The following is a 21,452-nucleotide window of genomic DNA, read 5'->3' as shown; positions in this document are numbered from 1 at the left end:
TGTTAGTCACACTTATTAAGCTTTTTTTAAGCAGTTGAAAGATTCTATGATCTGCAACACGAGTTAACACACAATTGAGAGGACAAGCATTTCATCTCCAGGTTATCTCGAACATACATTTGAACACTAGAAAGGTCACAATCCCACATTCACTCAGCATACCCAACTCTATACCATAATCAAATCAGAGAACACGCACTCCCCACGCTTTCTTATTTTACCTGTTCAGCACCATTGCATCGGTATTGTATATTTAAAAATATACACTGACTTTCACTGCCATCAGTTTTTTTTAAATTTAAAAAAAGAAAGCAAACCATAATGATTGTCCATATCAGACTGTGTGCTAGCAGTCAAGTGTCCCATTTGAGCATACATTGAACTGTGAATATAAACAGTGCTTTATTACATCTAGACTTAGCAAAAAGACACATCAGCCCTATCATTCAACACATTTCAATTACTTTAACCATGAAATATTATTAAACACAACAGTCTGAGCTTTGCAGAAATGTCTTGAGTAATTGACGTACAATTAGCAGTGAACAAAAAAGCACCATAATGGCAAGTAGGTCAAAGTACCAGCATATTGAGTATGCAAGATACCAAAAGATGGTACATACAGTACAATAAAGACTTTGTGTGTGCTAGAGCAGATTGATCAAATTTTTTTTCTTTATTACAAGTATTGTAGTATTATACAAGAATACAAGTGTAAACTTATAGAATACACAGTGTAGCTCTAATATACACATTTCCCTAGTTCAAGATGGTGGACTAAAAGGTACAAACTGAGTTGTATATTAAACTGGAACTAAACTCTTATATTCTTCGATATAAATAGGGAGACTGATGTACAGCTGCCCAAACCAGATACATCAGTTAAATAATTCAAGAGCAATTGATAGGATTTTAACCTTTCTGTGTTGCAACTTGTGACTTCTGCCCAACGCCCCCACCCCCATCGATAAATGCAGCAATGAAGCTCGCAGTGAGGTATGTGATCAGTTTTAACTGGTTTTCCAACAGTTTGTTAAATGATGGTCTTGTAAAGTTTCCGAATGAAGACACCTTCAGATAATTAGCGTTTCCTTCCCTACTGGAGATGAGTAATCTTTGAAAATGGTTTAGCACAGCACTGCATAGAGGACTTTTAGAATTAAGCTTTAGGCATTGTTACATGCAGGGTTTGCTGTATCTTGCAAAGATGTCATTTTTAATGTGTTACCAAGCCAAAACAGCCTTAATTTATCCAAAGTTAACTACTACAATCCCAGAGCGCAGAAATATAGAGTGCTGATATTGAATAACATTCTGGACCCTGTGCTGCAATTATCACCTTCAAAAGAATAATTCATATAGAAGTGTCTTCAGCTTGTTTGATTTTATCAGAATAATGACAAGTGACTGCCTTGCCTGTATCCATCACTAGAGGCCTGTTCAGTGCCATCAGTGATGTTGCTCCAGTATGTGAATTGAATATGATTTTGTATTTTTGATACAAACCAATCTTGCTGTGCAGATTTTGCAGAGTATTAACTTATTGCCAGCCCTCAATTTTCTTATGTGGTACTTGGGTTTGAGAAACAAGAATACCGACATCTTGAGCCCCCCATTTCATTATTTTTAAAATTTTAACAAACCAACTTCCAACTTTTTTATTTTTCAGATGGACTCTTCATCTAATTGATTATTTAGTTTGCAACTCTTCATGACATGGCCTTGTAAGCTTCTAAATTGTACAAAGTACTCCCTCTAGTGATAGAAGGAAATCATCATGAACTATTTTTCACCTCGCCTGCATTGAGAAATTCTTGAGTTTCTTGGATTTGTGGGCCTTTCCTCAGAATCTGCTAGGTTGGTCAAGAGAATTCACTAACAGCGAGGAATACTGTGCATTCCAAGTCACCTACACTTAATTAAATAGATGCTGTGGAGAAGCATGGGAATTGATTTGAAGCACCAAAATACAGCAAGGTTCAACACCAGTGAATACACAATATCTAGCTGCATATATTTCCATAAAATGTTTGTTCCAGATCGGCTAACTCCCCTTCCCCTTCCAAATGTAAACAGGGCGTCTGGCACACGTGCTTTTCCGTTAGTAGTCAATGGAACAATCTAGAAGAACAGCTGAAGGTCCCGAGGACCAACATAAGCAAGTATTTCACACTAAAAGTATAATTAATGTCAACATTAGCTTCTAAACTTCAACAGAAAGTATATGCCCAAGATTTTCCTACTTCTTCAATTAAGAAAACTTTTTTCAGTTGATTGATTCTGAAACAAAACAAAAAGCATTCTGCAAAATTACTCTATTTTCTACTTTCAATCTATATTTTATTAGAGTATTTCCTTCCTTGCTATTCCTAATGTTAGGCGAATGACAACAACAGCATTTCATTTATATAAGGAATAATTGAATAAGGAAGACAAAAGTGTATTTTCAATAATTTTTGTAAATGCTTTTGGTGAGAATAGCTCAGAAACAAGACATAAATAAGAAATTGTAATCCTCCTCTTCTCCAGAGTAAAGGACAATGCTTGTATTAGCGAGAAGATAATTTGGGGATTCAACTTCAAATCTGTTACAATATCATAGATATTTAGTATTTTATTTACTTTGAAAGCCAAGAACCCAGGGACTCTGAAGCCAATGTCAGAAATATATAGAAAGTATGTTATGAATCCTTCTCTTCTCCTCCAACCCTATCCCCCAAAATATCTGGTCCCTATTAAAAGAATAAGTTTCAATTAATTTCAAACTTTGCAAAATAAAAAAAAGATCCAAGAATATTGCATTTTATTGCGTAGAAAATCAGTTTTTCTTCTCCTTCTTCAAGTAGCGTGCACGAAAACCTTGGTTCAGCTTCATAGCATATTTAATGGCCAGACAGTCTGGTATCAGGCTTGTCGTAATCCAACCCTAAAAGAAGACATTAAATTATCTAACATATTTTCAGTTTGTAATTTTTCTAAATACGAAATCACCACAAGAACATTCAAATAGAACTTTTGATACATCTTTTGATTTACAAGAACAGCAATTCATATACTTGGGCTTCACACCCATTGAAGGTTTTACCACTATTGACGTATTAGCTAATGTAATGACTCACTTCATCAAGATAACATTGACTGTCATTCAGTACGGGTTAGTGTTTTGTCCACAAAATATACAGTCAATTCACTTTACAGTAATATTCTGTGAAGAACTTTGAGACATCTCAACGATATGATAAGGCGCTATATCAAATGCAAGGATTATTATTATAGTGGCGGTCTGGGCCTGCTCTTTGGTGCACATGTGAAATTATTTTCATCTTTATATTGCGTGAGCGTTAACCATACTGTTCCTTAAAATACTTTTTAAAGGTGGTAACTGAGCGCAGGTGCTGGCTTATGTCCCATTATAGTGCATGAGGTCACTTTCAGCATGTGCAGTATAAAAACATAATATAATACTGGATAGACTTAGGGGAAAACAAGTTAATATTTCAGTAGATTATTGATGAGTTACCGTTCACATCAAAAAATAAAATCCAAGGACCGATGCTAAAGAATACAATCTTACCAATATAGCATGGGGCAGGTAGCCGTGTGTCTGGGTCTGAAGGCCAACCGTGTTTAAGGCAGCTTTCACGTACGTCTCTGGGCTGGGCTTGTCCAGTGTTGGTTTTCGGATCTTACTCAGCTTGGTAGCAACAAAGAATGGCAACACACTCTAAAACAAAAAGAAAGTTTGGAGCAGTATAAACACGGCTGACCAGAAAAAAAAATCACAGATGTACTGTCAACATCCCTTTGACCCAATCTTTTTAAAATTCTAACACACTCAAATTAAAAATTTTAAATATTTAAACTCAAAACTATATTATCATTCATTAAATTCATCAATGTCTTCTATAAATCTAACATGTAACAGATCATCTCCTACATATACAGTATACAGGTATATGGAATGCAGAATGGAATCAATCAACTTCTCTCCATTGACAAGAACTTGGAATTTTAGATTTACTTTTAATACAATTTTGCCATCAAAGTTTGTGTGGACCTCAGATCATGGTGCTGAAAGTTATTTCTTATTGCTGTGAATATAGGAAAACAGACACTTGTGCTTACGTCACTCCAGCTGGGAAATGCGCATGTGGTGATGGGTCAAGAATATATTTTCAATGATTCATTGGGTCTTGACCAATTGCTACATGCGCACTTACCAAGCATTGGAATCACATTGAATTGCGGAAAATGAAGTTCTTCTGCACATGCGGCGACAGATCAAGACTATGTTTCCTGCAATTCAATGTAGCTGGCCAGTAAGTAAACATACGTTGACATGTCAAGACGTCATTTCCCCTGATTCAATGCGGAAATAATGGAGGATAGGAGAGCAGCGTAATAAGTTACGAGATGATTAATACGAATAGTGCAAAGAAATCTAAGTGGTTTTGATAGGAAACTGAATGGGACTTGGGTACATCTACGATTTAGGTGATTATATGATTTATAAAGAGAAGACTGGGGTGAAGGAACAGAGAGACCTGGGGGTTCAGGTAAATGAATCCTTGAAGGTGACAGGACAGGTAGATAAAGCTGTAAAAAGGGCATATGGGATTCTAGGCTTTATAAATAGGGGCATAGAGTACAAAAGTCAGGAGGTTATGATTAACCTATATAAAACACTGGTTAGGCCTCAGTTAGAATACTGAACCCAGGCCGATTCGATCACAACTTTTAAAAACGCGGTGGATGGGTATTTGAGGAAGATGGGTTTGCAGGGTTATGGGGAAACGGCTGGGGAGTGGGATTGACATTACACTGCTCTTTTCAAAGAGCCGGCACAGACTCGATGGGCTGAATGGCCTCTTTTTGTGCTGCACGATTCTATGATTATGCGATTTTTATATAGCACCTCAATTCATACAAAAGGTTGATAGGGGAAAGGAAAACTGGTTTGGTACAGCTATTGAAATATTAACCACTAGATGGCACAAAGCGGGCATATCAGATTAAGTCAACTTGCTCAGCTGTACTAACAGTCCATCACATTAGGGTAACTTGTTTTTCAGTTTTACACATCCCAGCAATATGACACAAGACATTCATGTGAACAAAAGTATGTTTCAGCAAAGTGAAGAAAATACTTTGACTAAAAAAAGTCTAAAATACAGCAAATTTAATGCAAGCACAATTGTAATGTATCCAATTGCAGTTTTAGAATGCTCATTCACTGCTCATTTTTCTCTTGCTAACAGTTGTAGGTTTTGGAACAAAGAATCACAGTCTAATTCTGGTTTTATTGAGAGTGGATATAGGTTTAGTATGCATTTCTCAAAAAATAAAAGCACGCAAAAATGATTGCAAACCTAAGTTATTTAATCTTTGACAGAATTAAGTTAATAACAATAATTTAATTAAGTCTGAACAGCTACAACAGGTCAGTTTTCTGAATTACTGCACTGTCCTGTTTAACCCAATCTTGTTAAGATTAACCCTGTGCGTCAGTGCTTATACAGTCAAGAGATTCAATGCTGTGCCAGAATAGCTATACCAAGAAAATACGACCTCGACCCAACATTCAAACATCTTCAATCATTTAAACATGAAAGACAGTGTTGAAGTTAAAAATTATAGCACAAAGAACCCATTTAAGATTTGACATTGAATCTTAGTAGCTCATAAGAAACTAAACCAAAAACATTCAGATGAATCTGCTGAACTGAAGCTCTAAACCCACTGACAATGGTGGAACATAGTCAATTTACGAATCCTAGATTCAGGGCAAAACTCTTTCCTTCTTCTGACACTGACAAGCAGTGCATGCCTTTTTCTTTCTCTCTTCCATCAGCCATCACCGTCACATTCCTAGGTATGCGAATATGATTTCTGTAGTTGCTATGACAGCAGTAGTTCCTATAGTAACTGTATAGTAACAGGGATACTTAACCAAAATAAGCTCTGCTTACCTGGACAATGATCCCCTTGCCCTTATACTCAGCATGGAGTCCTCGGGAAAAGAAATCCATAAAAGTCTAAGGAAGATCAACAGAAAGTAGGAAAAGGGAGCGAGTTTGACATTATTCCAAGTTTGTCTGTAAATTTTTAACAAACATTATATCATGCTAATAGTGACGTCACAATGTTATGGCAAATATAAAACAGCAGCTGTATTGTTTTGCTTGCCCCTTCTTTAGCTGAGCATTAATCTATTTTTACCATGGGGGAGTTGAGTAAAAAACTCTCCAATAAAGCATTTGCTTACCAACCAGATGGAAACTGGTTTCAAGCCTTGGCTGTTTGTCTCAACAAGGATCACCTTGGTTCGGTCAAATGGATTTCATCAGTTTTGGGATTATGGTTCCAGATGGTAAACAGAGATGGTGGAGGATTCCACATCAGGGGTTGTTTTTTTTTTGCCTTCCTACTGTAAGGATTTGCCATCAACCATTGATGAAAATTGCGGATGGAGAAGACATCCCATATCCACTTACTGAACAAAACCATGAAACCAAAGGTCCAATGGATTTATAGTTCACAAATATTCTTAAAATCTAGTGAAATGGTTATCTTTGAAAAACAGCTCTTGAAATAATTAACTCAAGAGATTTTAAAACCAGGGGGCACATTATAAAGGGGCTTTGGATTGGATCCCAATGGTCATATTTCACACCAACCTTTGGGTACAGATAAAATAGTGCTCATATCTCATTCAATATTAAGCAGCTTAAGTTAGGGTTACCTTCAATAAAAATTCTTTCAACAATGTCATTTCAAACAATGCAAAGCATAACAAAGTAGAGGGATTTAGTTTGAATCCCAATCCACAAAATTTCTGCTCGAAGGCACAATATGTTTGGAGATCCGAAGGTTAGGACAGACAAGTCAACAAACTCAACCTAATGCATGGACATCTTCGTAAAGGTTTAGAAGCAAGTCACAAACTCAACCCTATGCTGCAAGGGTCACTTGATAAGCATACAGGGAAGAGCAAATTATCCCCCAAAACTATTTCAAAATGTTAAGGTGTAGTGGAAGCTTCAGCGCAAAAATAGTAGAATTTGTGCCAGTTACTCTTGCAAAGAGATACAAGAACAGAGGCAAGGTGGTTGCTCCAGGAAAAGCAATTAAGTGTACATGGTTGCTTTCATGTCACTGGATTTTTGGAGACTGAAAAAGACACAGGCTATTCTATTCCAACCAACAACCTATGATGTGCTGAAAGAGTTAACATGGCAAAGACTGCTCATGCTGTAACAAAGAATTTGTTAGGAAACCCCAGTACAATGCAGTAAATTGAGAAAAAGCAAAGCAGCAAGATTTCTGGTTCAGGCAATATAGCAGCAATTGTGACATAATCCTACAGGGGCTTGGGAATTCCAGCATTACAGAGAATTCCCCACACGTGCTCTAGATCTGACACAAGAACTCCCCACTATTCATCCAATTAAAAAGTAATGCAACGAATAGTGATAAATTCTAAGATTAAGGTATTCAAAAGCAATGAATTGTTATAAACGGATTCAAAGAGCAAAGTTGCTTCAGTAAAAGTATTTGTTACAGTGAAACAATACAGAAAGGTGGCTTACTATATCAACTTTATGCAGAAATGATTCATATCAATACCTGCCCTGCTCTACCTCAACTTTGAAATGTTTCAATTGACGAGATTAGCTGTAGCAAACATTTACAGTTTAAAATTGTATAAAGTGAAAATGTTGATAAATAAATGTACACATTTAACTCAAAAGTGAAGTAATGGTTTGAAAACCAATTGAGTTGTTTGAAACAGTGAAAGGAATTAACAAACTCACGACAGTGGACGCCTTTTCCCACAAAACAGGCAACAATAAGTATGTTGAAAGAAAATATACTTTGTTTTGAAAAGAAAAAGCATTTCTCATTCACAAGATTCAACTTGATAATAACAGTTTTAGTAATAATTATGCAGGATGCTAAATAAGAGAAAATAAACTGGGTAGGAATAAAACAACATTTACCTTGGATGCAGAGTAAAGAGTGAGTAAGGGAACAGGATACAATGCACTAGCAGACGATATATTCAAGATGACACCTTTTGACCTTTGGGAAAAAATTATATATACAAATACAGATCATCTTTTGATCCAATGTCGATTCTTGTATTTCTTCAACACAGTAAAAAGTTTGTCACTTTAAAGATCCCCACACACCTTTCTTTAGTTTGGAGACCAAATATCAAAGAAAAGAATTTCTCCAAAACAATTTCCCCTATTGAAAAGATACTATCTGAGCCAATATTCCTCATTCATCCATATTCAGAAAAAAATAAGATTATTGATGTACATACATGTCCTTTTAGGTATCTGAAGTCGAAACAATTCATTGGAAATTTAAGAGAGGGGAAATGGTGAGAAAAATAAAGAAAATAACATTTTGAATGGAGGCAAAGTATTCTGTATAAAAATGTGAAGCATTTTAAATTATCAGTCACATTTTAACAAGCATTATAGACACATGCAATGTAAAACTGGAATACTTTGTATTTACCTATGACAAGGATCTTAATGACACATCACGACTCATTAATTTATGGAATAAACTTAGGTATTTCAATGGTTGCCTGTTGCTGGTACTCTGTGGAACTCAGTTATTTCCCACCCCTCCTGTCCCTTCTTCTTGTAACTGGACAATACCTCACTGTTAACTGTCCAATGAGAAAAAGCTGTGTAGTCATTCACTCTTGCCTGTGCTTACAGCTGCTGAGGTTATCCCTGGGAAAACACCCAAGAGACGGTCCTTAAAATGTCAGAAGAAAACTAGGTTTTTGTGTTACACCGATGACTCAGAATTTTTGTAATCACCTACAGAAAGAAATAACCACAATGCTGAACGGAAGACTTCTCGAGCCTATGAATCATACTCTGCTATGATTCATGTAATGTTACTCAATCACTTAGGCAGAGAGATGAGGCTCATTAGTTATTCTAAATGATTTTTTGAAGGAAGGATTCTCCCTTATGAATAATAATGAGAAGAGTGACTCACCTCTCCACCATACCAGGCAATACCATGCTTGTCATCTGCAGGAGAGAAGAAAAAAAAGCAAGAGATCAAACCATGTTGTTTGCTTTAAAAAGGGGGCCATTTGCAAAATGATGACCTCAGCCAAATTTTTCCCTCATTAAAATTCTGATGGTGACTAAAATAAGTTAAAATGTAACCTCACAATACCTAAACATTCAGTGGAAAATCTTTTAATTCTACAGTAAAATTAATGTATAGCAACCTGCAGAGAAACCTCAGTAAGATTCCCAAATCATTGAAGATTGATGTTATATTGGTGTTGCTGCTTCACAACGAGAGACAAATGCAGATACAAGTTGTCACCAGCAGGTGTAGCAACTACATTGACATAGAGGGACTGAAACACTTAATTTTACATTATATTAGTTATTTGTTGTTGTTCTTGAGAGAAATCTTTAAAAAAAAATTCAGAATACAAACTACTTTGTTTCCCCCTCCCCACAAATGCCGAATGCAAATGAAATGGCATGTTTAGATGACTTACTGTTCTCAGTCTTTTGTATAAAATAATGTATGGTAAGTTAAAATAATGACAGAATTTCAAAGAATGATTTTTTTCAGTTTTATCCTAAAATATTTATCTTGTGATGCAAGTGTGACTATTTCCTCAGTTTACTAAAACACAGCAACAATCTTTATTTGGGTAGGTGAAAATGTTGTCAAATTGGATACATGAAAACATAACAATCGAGCCAAATATTTACAACCAAACATTTAAAAAAAGCTGAACAGATATTTTTAATCCAAAACATATTCTCTAGTGCCTTATTAAGATGCTACAGTGCATATACATGGTTATATTTGGTAATGCACTTTTCGTCAGATGAAACACTGTGTTCTTTTCCTGTTCTGTACTTGCTTATTTACGTTTCACAAGCCATTACGGTCTTCTCCTTCGAAGGGCACAATACAGAAACATTTGCCCATTTTAATGTCTATAGGTGCGGACGTTTATAGTTAAGAATAATTTCAATAATGCATCAAGTCCACAGTATCCTTAAAATGTCAGAAAAATAAACTCGTATGTAGTAGCAATTGTAAGACAAAGAAATTAATCCCCGTCCAGATTTTGCAGGAGATGCTTTTTGGGGGTAAATAAAGATGATATTGGCATAGAATCTGAAAGCTTGGAAATCCAGATGGTGGCTCACAGGGAGCAGGGAATGCACTTGAAGCCAAATTCGCCATAGTAGGGGGTAAGCAGGAGTGGGCAAGAGAAAATCAGAGACAGGGAGGTGCTAGGTCATGGAGGGATTTATAGGTGCATCTGGAAATCGATCTGCTGGGAGTCAGTGGAGCCTGGTGTGTACTGGGGTAATGGAGATTCAGAGTTTGAGTAAACCAAAGTTTAACTATTGACAACAGAATATATTTACCAATTCGGGCACAACAAAATTATTCCTTAAAACATTAACCAAAAGTATCAAATCATTTCAATGCAAAGGATGAAAACTTCAGCATATTTTTCTAGTTTTCTGTTTTTAAGCAGTATTTAAAATATACTAGCATTAATAAGGTATTATTCAAGTGTACCTTTCACCACTTAGAGAAAATGAGAATATTTTTGCTGTCCAGTTATGCAGCAGTAAATAGTTTTCTTACAATCATTATTAACAGGTTTGTGGGTGCAGGTGTTGATTTTGTAACGAACCAAAGGTTGCACGCATGCCACTAATCTCCATGAAAATGGTAGTTACACAGTCAGCATCGCAGGTTGCTCGTATAGTCTGAAAAAACAGCATAGTTGTTTTCGGGTGTTGAAAGAGATGCAAATTTGCATCATACTGTGCAATGCTTTTGTTGTTACAAGCAGGGTGTTCCTAGAATGGTTTTTTTATTAGTGGTTGCTAACCCAGATGTTGGAAAATCCCTCAGTGGGAATCTCTGTGTTTTTTTTAAAAATACAAACATCGGCGCTTCGCCTCCTGAACTATCACTGGATCTTCTTGAATTGGAAGAAAAAGCTGTTTTCAGATTTTTTGACAAACAATTGTTAGCATAAGTGTAACCTCCCTTTTCAGAAACTTAATTTCTTAAAATTCTGCTACGAGAGGTAATTCAGCTGCTGGCAAAGAAAGGGAGCCCTCATTGTGCTTGCACAGAGTAATAACTTCATGTTTGCCAAGGTTTGCGGCGTTTTTCATTAGTCGAGTGATTTTTATGAGTGAGCTGCCAGTTCCACTGGGAACACGCAGCAGCTGAAGTACAATCATTTTATCGCATTCCTGGAACTCCCTTCACTGAGAGCCACTGGCTGCAGACTGACGATAGGGCTTTGCCAATCTCGCTCCATTTTATTTTTGACATGTCAAATGAAACTGGTTATTCATTCCAGACAGAAGTAACGAAATATTAATGATAGTTGGGTCAAAGGAAATGTCTGCCGTTTTTACCTTTCGTGAATAAAATTAAAAAGGCAAAGCTTTCTTGATGCACGGACAATGGAAAATAGTTTATTTCAAAAGCCAAGATTGAAATGCTCTTCAGATTTTCCTTGGTTGCACTCTACTCTCATTTTGGACTCTACATTTTCCCCCAAAGCAGAAACGGCCGAAATTTCTTACAGAATTCAACAATGGTTTGATGGGAAATCAATGGAATGTGAATAAAATTTCTATTCTCCTCAATTTCATCTTCCAGAGATAATGGTAATAATTTGCTTTCAGAGATGCTGTATAATCCAAGGCATAAGTAGCTCACAGCTACCTTATTTATTTAAAAAAAATAAAAACTAGAAAACCATTCGCCTCTATAAGGCACAAACACTATAATCAGCTTCTTGTTTGGTTCCCACAGATGGTAACTACCATGATAACATCGACAATCTGCTAAATGAACGATTTTCCCAGTTGACGAAAAAATGTCTGTTCTATCCAGCTTATCATCCCTGATCAACATCGCTGAACATGTGCTGACGTCCTTGTGCTGCATATCGGCCCTGAGACACCATTTGCGTTTGCAGAATGATACGTACAAGACTTAATAATTGGCATGAGCTCCTGTTTGAGTAAAGCAACCCTGATGGGGCTTTATCACCAATTCAGTCGTCACATATCTAGGAGTTGAATTCTTCTTGCTTTTATGTAAAATGACATTGATGATAATGCATTATGATTTTCCTTTGCATCATGGAAAATAAATAACTAAAATCTATGAGACATTAAGCATCAAAAAAAGTTGTTTTCAATGCTTAATTAGTTGAATTGGATACCACTAGTCTTGAACAGATGTGCTTGGAGGTCACCCCAAGGTTTTGCTCTCATCAACTCAGAACATTATCCATACAGAAAAGGCAGGATTGTTTTGGAGTCAGAAGGTTCAAGAACATGGCATTCACTAACAAATTCTATGCCAGATAAACTTTTCGATGATAAACTACAACATAAGGAACATCCTTCAAAAAGACTACTTTGTGCCTATTAATCTGGATGGGAAGGCACGCAACAGCCACCCCCACCCCATCCATCCCATACGCTAGATTTGAAAATCACTAATACAGCCTTATAAGAATAGATCATAAAGAACATACACAAAAAGGTGCCATTTTACAGATCAACAATACCACTAATGGGAATGAAACCCATCCAGGCCAAGTCTGAAAGACAGGTTAATAGCTGAAATAGAGAACACAAGGGCTTAAGTAAAAGGAGTTAAAATAAAATGAAGAGCTAAGAAAAAGTATTAACATGAATGAATAAAATGGGTAACCATAGAAACTGCTACGCATTCCTGCTTGCTGTAGTTCACCATTGCTTTGGCTACCTTTTTACAGTTCCTGTTAGGGCTGCACATTATATGGTGCGGTCCCAATCAATTGAATCAAAATAAGATGCAACTCCCTTTCCCCCTCAGGCAAAGATGACAATCTTCTGAAAATGTATTAACTAAGAACCACTTTGTAAACCAGAACAGCACAGGTTCACAGTACAACGAAAGTGCAAAATACACAAATTAAGGTTCCTACAGCCCAGCCACAATGAGCCACAACTGTACCTAAAATGAAACCTTGTGGGACATACAAACAAACTGCTGGCACATGTGTCCTCAGTTTAATTTTTTTGCTTACTCTTCATACTAATTAATCTGAATAGCCAGGAGAGAGCAAGCTGGCTTCCGGAGACAATGAATGGGGAAGGCACCAGTTAATTTTCTTGGTGTGCTTCACAGTGAGGTTAAAAGCAAGCGAATGGGACTGAACTTAAAATTATTTCAGAGACAGCACAGGCATGATTTCTATGGTTGAAAACTTCCCAGATTAAAGCAAATGGAGTCAATCCATGACTAGCAGTAGAGGTATGGGAAATCAAGAAATACAAAGGAAAGTACAAAGTACATTGATAAGTATGTTTTTTTATGAGGAGTAGAATGCCTCTATTTGAAAGCAGATGTGTGGACAATTGGTCACAGATGAGGTTTGCCTGTGAAGATGCCATTGTCAAAATACTTGCTGAAATCACCATCTAGATTCACACATGAAGAATGACCACTGAGCTGAGGTATTGGAGGGGGCCCAGTGTCCATAGGTTTACATTTCAGCAAGACAGTCAAGACAGTCAGGGGCAAGAAGCAAAAACACAATAATCTGAAGCAGATAAAAGGAGATCAAAGAGCTTCACAGGATTTAACATAGAAACAGGAGAAGGATATTCAGTCCCTCGAGCCTGTTCCGTCATTCTACAAGATCATGGCTGATTTGTACCTCAACTCCAATTTCCTACCCTTGCCCCAAGTCACTTGATACCCTTATATATCTAGTGATTGTGTATTTCTGTGGGTTAATAAAGGTATATAGGTTGAACTGCAATTAACTACAATTAGTCCTCCATGAAACAAGAGGCTGACCTTTTGTGCTTGTTACAATAAACGGAAATATTGTCTGGCATAAATCTTAATATAAACTCTGTAAATTAAAAATGGACGGAATATGGACACTGGCTCATTGAAGATAGAAATAGCGACTAAAAAATATAGCAGTTTATTTAGAAGAGTGTGAACAGAGAAAGCATGCCAGTAGTTATGCATAGAGAAAAAGGATAATTTTATGGCATTCAATTTTTCTGTAGAGATAAAAGCCTCAATGCTGTACATTATATAAAATGGTAAATTAATTTGTTCCCTCAAGCACCCATACTGACAGCCACAGACTGTTCAGCCTCACTGTTGTACACCCACACAGTCTCTTAGGCACATGCTTACTGCTTCCTCTGCAGTCTCACCTAGCTCGACCTACTGAATGTATTTATCACACAACACAACTGAGAATTAGTTCCTACACTACCAATATTTTATAGTTGTATAGTCACGAAAACCAGCATTGATCTTATCATTATAAAAGGCACAACACTGTATGATTCTGGAGTTCAGAAATAGGCGTATTGTAAGAAAAAATACGGTTACACTGCAATGATTGTCTATCACAGACAGATTTTACATTTCCTGTTGGTATCTGTTGATGGTACTGCAAATTTAGATTTTCCATTAATTTCATTACACCACAACCTGTAGCTTAAATACTCCATCACAAAAGTTATGTATTACTATTCTAAATTTAACAAACACATTTGATACAAGACACTTATACAATGAAACCAGTTTCAAAAATATAGTTGAAAGAATTTGGGTTCCAGCTTCAACTATTCTTGGATACAAAGTAGTGAACATTATTCACATTCAACGTTTAATGCAACAGTATATTAGACTGCAGAGTATAACATATTTGAACAGTCCTTATTGAAAGTTACTCCCCCCAAAAAAAATCATGTATTTGCTCCATCAGGGCATGAAACCAGTTTTGAGCCGGGTGGTCTTTGGGTAACCTTGGTCTTTATTGGTCAGTTATAAATGGACTCAAGAGTTTTGCACACAACTAGTAGATGAATCCCAAATAGAATTTAGACAATTACTAAATCAGAATTACAACAAATTTCATTAAATTTTGTACTTCTGGTTGTATGGAAATAACTGCTCCTAGTTTTCATTTTCAACAAGCGAATTCTTAAATCTGTTCATAGTGCACAATATGAAGTATCCTTGTAGTACTTCATTCATGCACAGTCGGAAGCAATCTCCAGTGTCCTCCTTTAGCTATTGAAATGAACAGTAACCTCCCGAGTGAACTTACAAAGTTAACAGCAAGTAACTTTTTAATCAATAGACCAATGTACTCTTTGCTCAAAATTCTCCAATTAATAAAAACAGAAACACTATAAACAACCTCACATCATATAAATGTGTATGTATGTGTGCGTGGAGGAGGGTAAAACAGAAATAGAAATAAGTTACAGTAACTGGGCTGGGAAAAAATAAGGTAATAAATTTAATCTGCAGAATACACAGAGGATCAGATGGTAAAACAATTGTTTAAATAACAGTACTTTCAGCACTCGTGTGTGAATTGGAAATATGTACAGCTAAATGCAGAGAAGGGAATTGCCGAATATCTACTGGCACTCTATGAGTTAATGTACATAATAATTGCAGAATCTATTCTTGTCACTGGATGGCACTACGAACAACTATACCGATAAAATGATGGTTCAATCCTGATTCCAGCCGATTGGTGGCTCTCTGCAGAATGACAGCATACTGCTGTTTCAGCAAACTTGCATCAAAAATACCAGGAATTGGGTACTGTTGTACAACAAATGAATATTGAAATTTACTTGGAAATGGAAACAAAATCCATTCTTTATTGTTGCCTTCATTTGTGGAGTCCTGTAACTCAGTGGTTAGAGCACTCGCTTTGCAAGTGAGAGACTTGGGTTCGATTCCTGGCAGGGTGAAACTTTGGGCAACTTTCCTTACTCCACACGCCTAATAATAATCCCTCAAGAAAAGAACAGTAATAAATTGGTCATTTCAATCTACGACTGTTTGTGGGACACTGCTGCGTGCAATTGGCTGCCGCATTTCACCCACAAATATAGTCAATTCACTTTACAGTTTATTCTGTGAAGTGCTTTGTGATGTCTAGAAGATGTGAAAAGCACTATATCAAATGCAAGGATTATTATTTGGCATTTACTCACAATACTAATCTTTGCGTTTAGGATCATGTACGGGAAGTTACATCAGTACAAGATAAATGGCATGTTTACAGATTATGCCCACAGGTAATGAATACATTTCCTGCAAACAATTATTGTTCAATGTACTCACGTTTGAAGAAATATAGAATACATAAAATAGGTTGAAATTGGTGCACACTAAACATACTCCAGTTTGTATGAACTGAAATCAAAGGACAGAACAGAAGAACATAAGAATTTGCTAGGCGAGAGAAGACCAAGGTCCATCAAGTTCGCCTACATCCATCTTGGCAGTTGCTTGTCATGTCCCAAACTATATATTGTATCTTGAGATATTATTTTCCAACAGAAATCTATCTGATTTGTTCAGGAAACAAACAACACTTTCTGCTTCCACCGTCACCCTAAGGAACCTGTTCCATAAGTTTACTACTCGCTCATTGAAGTAGTGTTCTGGAGTTTTGTTCTGAATTTACTCCCCTTGAATTGCAGGCTACGTCCTCTGGCTCTATGTTTATATAAATCACTCATCGATGCTGTGCCACCATTTTAACACTGAGAAATCAATTATCCTTGTAGGAGCACGTTTCCTTCACTGTATAATGAAGGTCACACTGTGCATTGTTGCTGAAATATGAAAATAAAAAATCATTCATTTCTTCAAATCCATATTACTGCATTAAACAACAAAGTACATTTGTAGAGTGCCTTTCATGTAAGGAGGACCTCCCAAGGCGCTGGACAGTCAAGGATTTGGACCCGAGCCGGGAGTTGGGATCAGGAGCAGTGGAGAGCAGGCAGGGTGGAGGTAGGAGGGTGCCTGAAGGCACGGTCAAAGAGGAGAGTCATGAGACAGGCCTTGAAGGGAAGCAAAGGAGGGGGTGAGGGGCCGACTTGAGTTCCAAATGGTGGGGGCAGAAAGTCTGAAGGTCCAACTGCCGATGGTGGAGCGGGCAGCGAGGAGGACAGACATGAAAGCAGGCTAGAATCCACTGAGAAGAGGGAGCGGACAGGTCGGTATGGTATGGGTCCCAAAAACACATGGATTACAAGTTTCTCTTGCGGAATTTTTTTTTACAAAGCAGAAGAGATGATCTGAGTTTTGAAACTCAATTTAAGTACATTTTTTTAAAAACCACCTGAGTACTTCCACATCGCTGAATTGTGCTTCCCCCCTAATGCAGCCCGTGTTCTAGAAAGTTAAACTTAAAGAGAATCGTGTAAATCACTGCTGAGAAGTAGCATTGTGAGTAGATGTTGGCAGAGTACTGCAAGGTCATCGTTTGTGAAGCCAAACACTTCACACTTACTGCTTGAGAGAAGCAGTGCTGCACGGCTTTTTCTACTTATTGCCTTCAAACCTATGTACCCCATAACAAGACAAGCAGCGGGAAAGGTTGCTGGACAGCGATTTTTAAATGGCAAACTATGCGGTTTTAGCTGGTTAGACTCCAGCAGTACCCCAACGCACACTCTGGGATCCCCAAGCCTGGGCTCTTGGCAACCTACACTTAATACTTTCTGGAATTAGGTAAGCAGGATGCATCCTTCCAGAGAGTGCTCATTCAATTCTAACAATCGATTTCAGGGATTTCCACGTGTAGGTGGGATGCATGGAAATCTCAGCTTGGTTTGGATACTCTTGTGCATGGTGATGGGTTTCTGCATGTGTCAGACACCCGGCTGACCAAAATAAAATAACCCACAGCATGGTTGTACCAGGCACGACATCCTTGTATCATTTTGGGTCTCCTATTTGTTTAAAAGGTAGCCAAGGCCAATTATTAAGTTGTTTTTATGAACTGCATGTACATTTTCTTTACTTAATTTCAGAAACTTCTGCCAGCTTCCCCCACCCCAAAAATTACATGTTTTTTGGTGTACTCAACTATTAAGACAGTTCCCAAAGAGAATGAAGAGACCTTGGTTGAGATGCTGCAATCTAGGACCACACTAGTGTTGGTAATTGTAGATTATCTCCACTTTTGCTGAATGTCTAAGGTGAGAACACATTTGTGTTTCAGCAGATGTCATAAATCCAGCATGTGCCCATCCCTTTGGAAATCCACAGGGAACATGGCTTAAAGTGAAATCAAGGTAGCAAAGGCTGAAAAATGCAATGTGTGAAGCCACCCCACATCAATTACTAAGATTAACCTATTTGGGGGATTAAAGTTAGGATTTTCCTGATCCTTATGTTTTATAACCAAGACAGGGAGTGGCCTATCCATTGAGTTATTGGGGATTTTGTGGATGTTTGACAACAAGTTCAGTTGGTCAACACAAGCTATCATCTCTAAATAATGATTGGCTTTTCAAGAACATTCCCAATAAAAGCAGATAAATAGTAAGACACAGTTAAACATTCTGAAGCTACAAAGGACAAATTATATATCAGATACCTAACCACATAACTGATTAAAATGGCAAATCATTGTTAGAGATGTTCTGCCAAATGGGGAAGTTAAAAGAGCAGTCACAGAAAATTCCTCAAAGAACTGTTGATACAACAGTTTGCACAACCCAGGATTACTGATGCCAAGAATGAAGAGAAGCAGCTATCAATGATGCACAAGGTTCACCTTGAACCTACTCTCTTTCTCTCCGCCCCCTTCCAAAAACCCACACCAATATTTTATGAAATGGATTAGACCGATTTCATTGTTGCAGAGTCAAGATAATAAAATCTGGCCTTGGGCACAAGAAACATCAAGCTGGATTTGACAAATGAGGTTAGTGCTTTTCATAAAGGTATTTCTCATTGCTGGGGTTCTTCGCTGTAGGATTGACATCCAAAACAGTATAATATACAATTATTGAGCCAGTCATGTCTGTTCCATTATGTTTGATCTTTCAAGTCCGCAGAAATTTGTCTTTCACGCACACACCACTATCATCTGATACTTCAACTATTTATCACAATTTTAATGGAGGATCATGTGGGAAGAGGGAGCAGGAATTTTGTAAGTGCCTGAGCTGAGTATACCCATGTCAATGTTCGTCCCTGGGTTCTCTGGGATGTGAACTGCTGCTAATCCTTGGAGAAATAGAATTAAAGGGTGGGGTCATGTGATCAAATCAGCAATGAAAGGGCATGAATTTCTTTAAAAAAGACACTAATTGGCTCTGGTTGATTTCTCCCCCTCCCACGGGTGGTTGACAATTTATTATAATACAAATTAACAAATAAACCAACACCATAAAACATAGACTAAAAGTTGCATCCAAATGAAAGCTTTTATGGAGATAATAATAATCTTTGCATTTGATATAGTGCCTAATCACATCTTCGATATGTCTCAAAGCGCTTTGCAGGATATACTGTAAAGTGTAGTGATTTGTGTATTACGTGGGTATTATGTGGGTGAAACAAAATTATGAAAAGGTCTGGTCCATGCATAACTTTTGTTGACTCTCAACATAGAATAGCACTGCAGCTCCATAAGATATATAGCAGTTTCCCAAGGCAGTTAACTTTTATTTTTGTCTCACTAAATTAAAGTACAATTGCAGAATCAGTTGTTGCCACTGAAAATCTGAAAACTCTGCAGAAATCCTTCAAATTGGATATTTTAACACCTTCCCACTTCTTCCAATCTGCGCAATTTAGTTTTTTTTGTAAATCGCTTTTCAATTGCGCGCACACACATACACAAACAAAAATTACAGCAACTAGAGTATGAAAACATATATGAACCAGGTGATCCTGTGAGCTGGGAGAGTGTGATTGTGATGCACGCCAACCTTTGTAGTGCCCCACAGCTAGAGATAAACCAAAGAGAGCAGAAAGAAAACTGCCTGTCCACCCACTCACTGCAATTAGCCTGCACTATGGAAACATTTAGTGGACATTCAGCTCATCAAGTATGTACCAGTGGATAATCACGCCAGACAGCAGTTATTCTAGGTAAAGATTGTATTATAGAACTGATACATTCATGATTACAATCCACATATTCTCAAGGCATCATTGAGAAAAATCATCGTATAGAGAAAATCTAGTCTTCTCTTCCCCAGCTAATTAATGGACTATTAAATTACTTTTAAATTTGTGGAAGGAAGATGCTTCAGGTTAATTATCATTTCAGGAAGTAGAGAGGAGGAGCGAAGAAGAAAAGCATGTGATATCTTTGATTTTGAACAGGCAGACTCGATGGGCCCAATGGTCCTTTTCCCAATGCATTCTTTTTTCTTAATTGGACATTATTTACATATCACACATTAAATGTTGAGGTCTTCAGTTAAATGTTGCAAGTTCCTCATGTGCAAACTGGTCAGTGGAGAAGTCCAAAGATAACCCAATTATAATGGCCAGGATCTGGTATTCCTGCAACCTCAATTATATTGCTCTACATTATAGAAGTTATAGACCTCCAACAACTATTTGCATTTATATAGCATCTTTCAAGTTGGGAGGATGACCCAAGGCACAAGATACCTCCGAGCTGTGGGTTCGAGTCAAGAGGGGTGGAGGGCAAGCGGTGGCAGGATGATTGAACACATGGTCAAAGAGGAAGGTCTTGCAACGTGCCTTGAAGGAAGCAAAGGAGTGGGCAAACAAAAAACCAAGGTTCCATACTGGCTCGGTGAGGTGGGATACTGCATCCATGAATAGTGATGCTGTCGGTGCCTGAGGTGAGAAAACACTGACAGGAGCCAAGCAAGGGGGCCTAGGTCTTGTTGACTTCAAAGCACTTCAAAAGTTAAAATATAAATTTGTTTTACCTTACAGACCGATATTACATTCACATTGATCATCTTGTTGATTATCTGCGAAGGGAAGGAAAAAACACTGTTAGTTTCGCATTTAATGTTTTCAACTTTAAAAAAAATCGATAACAGCATAACCAAAATATTTCCAGGACAGGTTTGTTTTTAAACAAATCAAAGCAAGCAACTGCGCCTTTTATGCATCCATCACAAGAGCAGCAATTTTTAAAAAAACAAATGGGCAAAACCTAAAGGACTCTTTTTTCACAATTTTCTCGTCTCCTTGAGTTTTGATTTTTTTCCATTTTCCAGATGTGGGGCACCTTTCAGAAATAATGACCCTTGCATTTGATATAGCGCCTTTTACATCAGAAGGATGTTGCAAAGCTTCCCATGATTTACTGGAAGTGTAGTGTCTGTATTTCGTAGGCAAATGTAGCAGACAATTTTTACACTGCAATGTCCTGCAATGAAGTGAATGACCAATTTTATCTTGGGGATTGTTGCCCTGGACAATGAGAGAACCTCCATTTTCTTTTCAAATGGTGCCAGAATATTAACAGAATGAACAATTGTGAGGAGATCCAAACGGCAAAACATGGTGATAGAAGTTACAAACTGAAAACATCCCTGGTAAATTAATTTGAA

At 37.3% G+C, this 21,452-nt stretch overlaps 1 protein-coding gene across 1 annotated transcript in view; it reads right to left on the bottom strand.

Annotated features, from left to right (window-relative positions):
• Window positions 1–1,661: 1,661 nt before the first annotated feature.
• Window positions 1,662–21,452, bottom strand: part of hsd17b12a (hydroxysteroid (17-beta) dehydrogenase 12a) — a 38,210-nt gene continuing 18,419 nt past the window's right edge. Inside the window, exons 6-11 of the mRNA XM_007887650.2 lie at window positions 20,820–20,864; window positions 9,028–9,062; window positions 8,001–8,082; window positions 5,970–6,035; window positions 3,575–3,724; window positions 1,662–2,926 (exon numbers count right to left, since the gene is read on the bottom strand). Of these exons, the coding sequence (XP_007885841.1) occupies window positions 2,819–2,926; window positions 3,575–3,724; window positions 5,970–6,035; window positions 8,001–8,082; window positions 9,028–9,062; window positions 20,820–20,864 (486 nt within the window). The 3' untranslated portion in view covers window positions 1,662–2,818. The remainder of the gene's footprint in view (window positions 2,927–3,574; window positions 3,725–5,969; window positions 6,036–8,000; window positions 8,083–9,027; window positions 9,063–20,819; window positions 20,865–21,452) is intronic.

Source organism: Callorhinchus milii, unplaced genomic scaffold (assembly GCF_018977255.1).
Source record: "Callorhinchus milii isolate IMCB2004 unplaced genomic scaffold, IMCB_Cmil_1.0 Scaffold17, whole genome shotgun sequence".
In the NCBI taxonomy this organism is placed as follows: Eukaryota; Metazoa; Chordata; class Chondrichthyes; order Chimaeriformes; family Callorhinchidae; genus Callorhinchus; species Callorhinchus milii.
The sequence above is the reverse complement of the archived record's forward strand: the minus strand, read 5'-3'. Positions and strand labels throughout refer to the sequence as shown.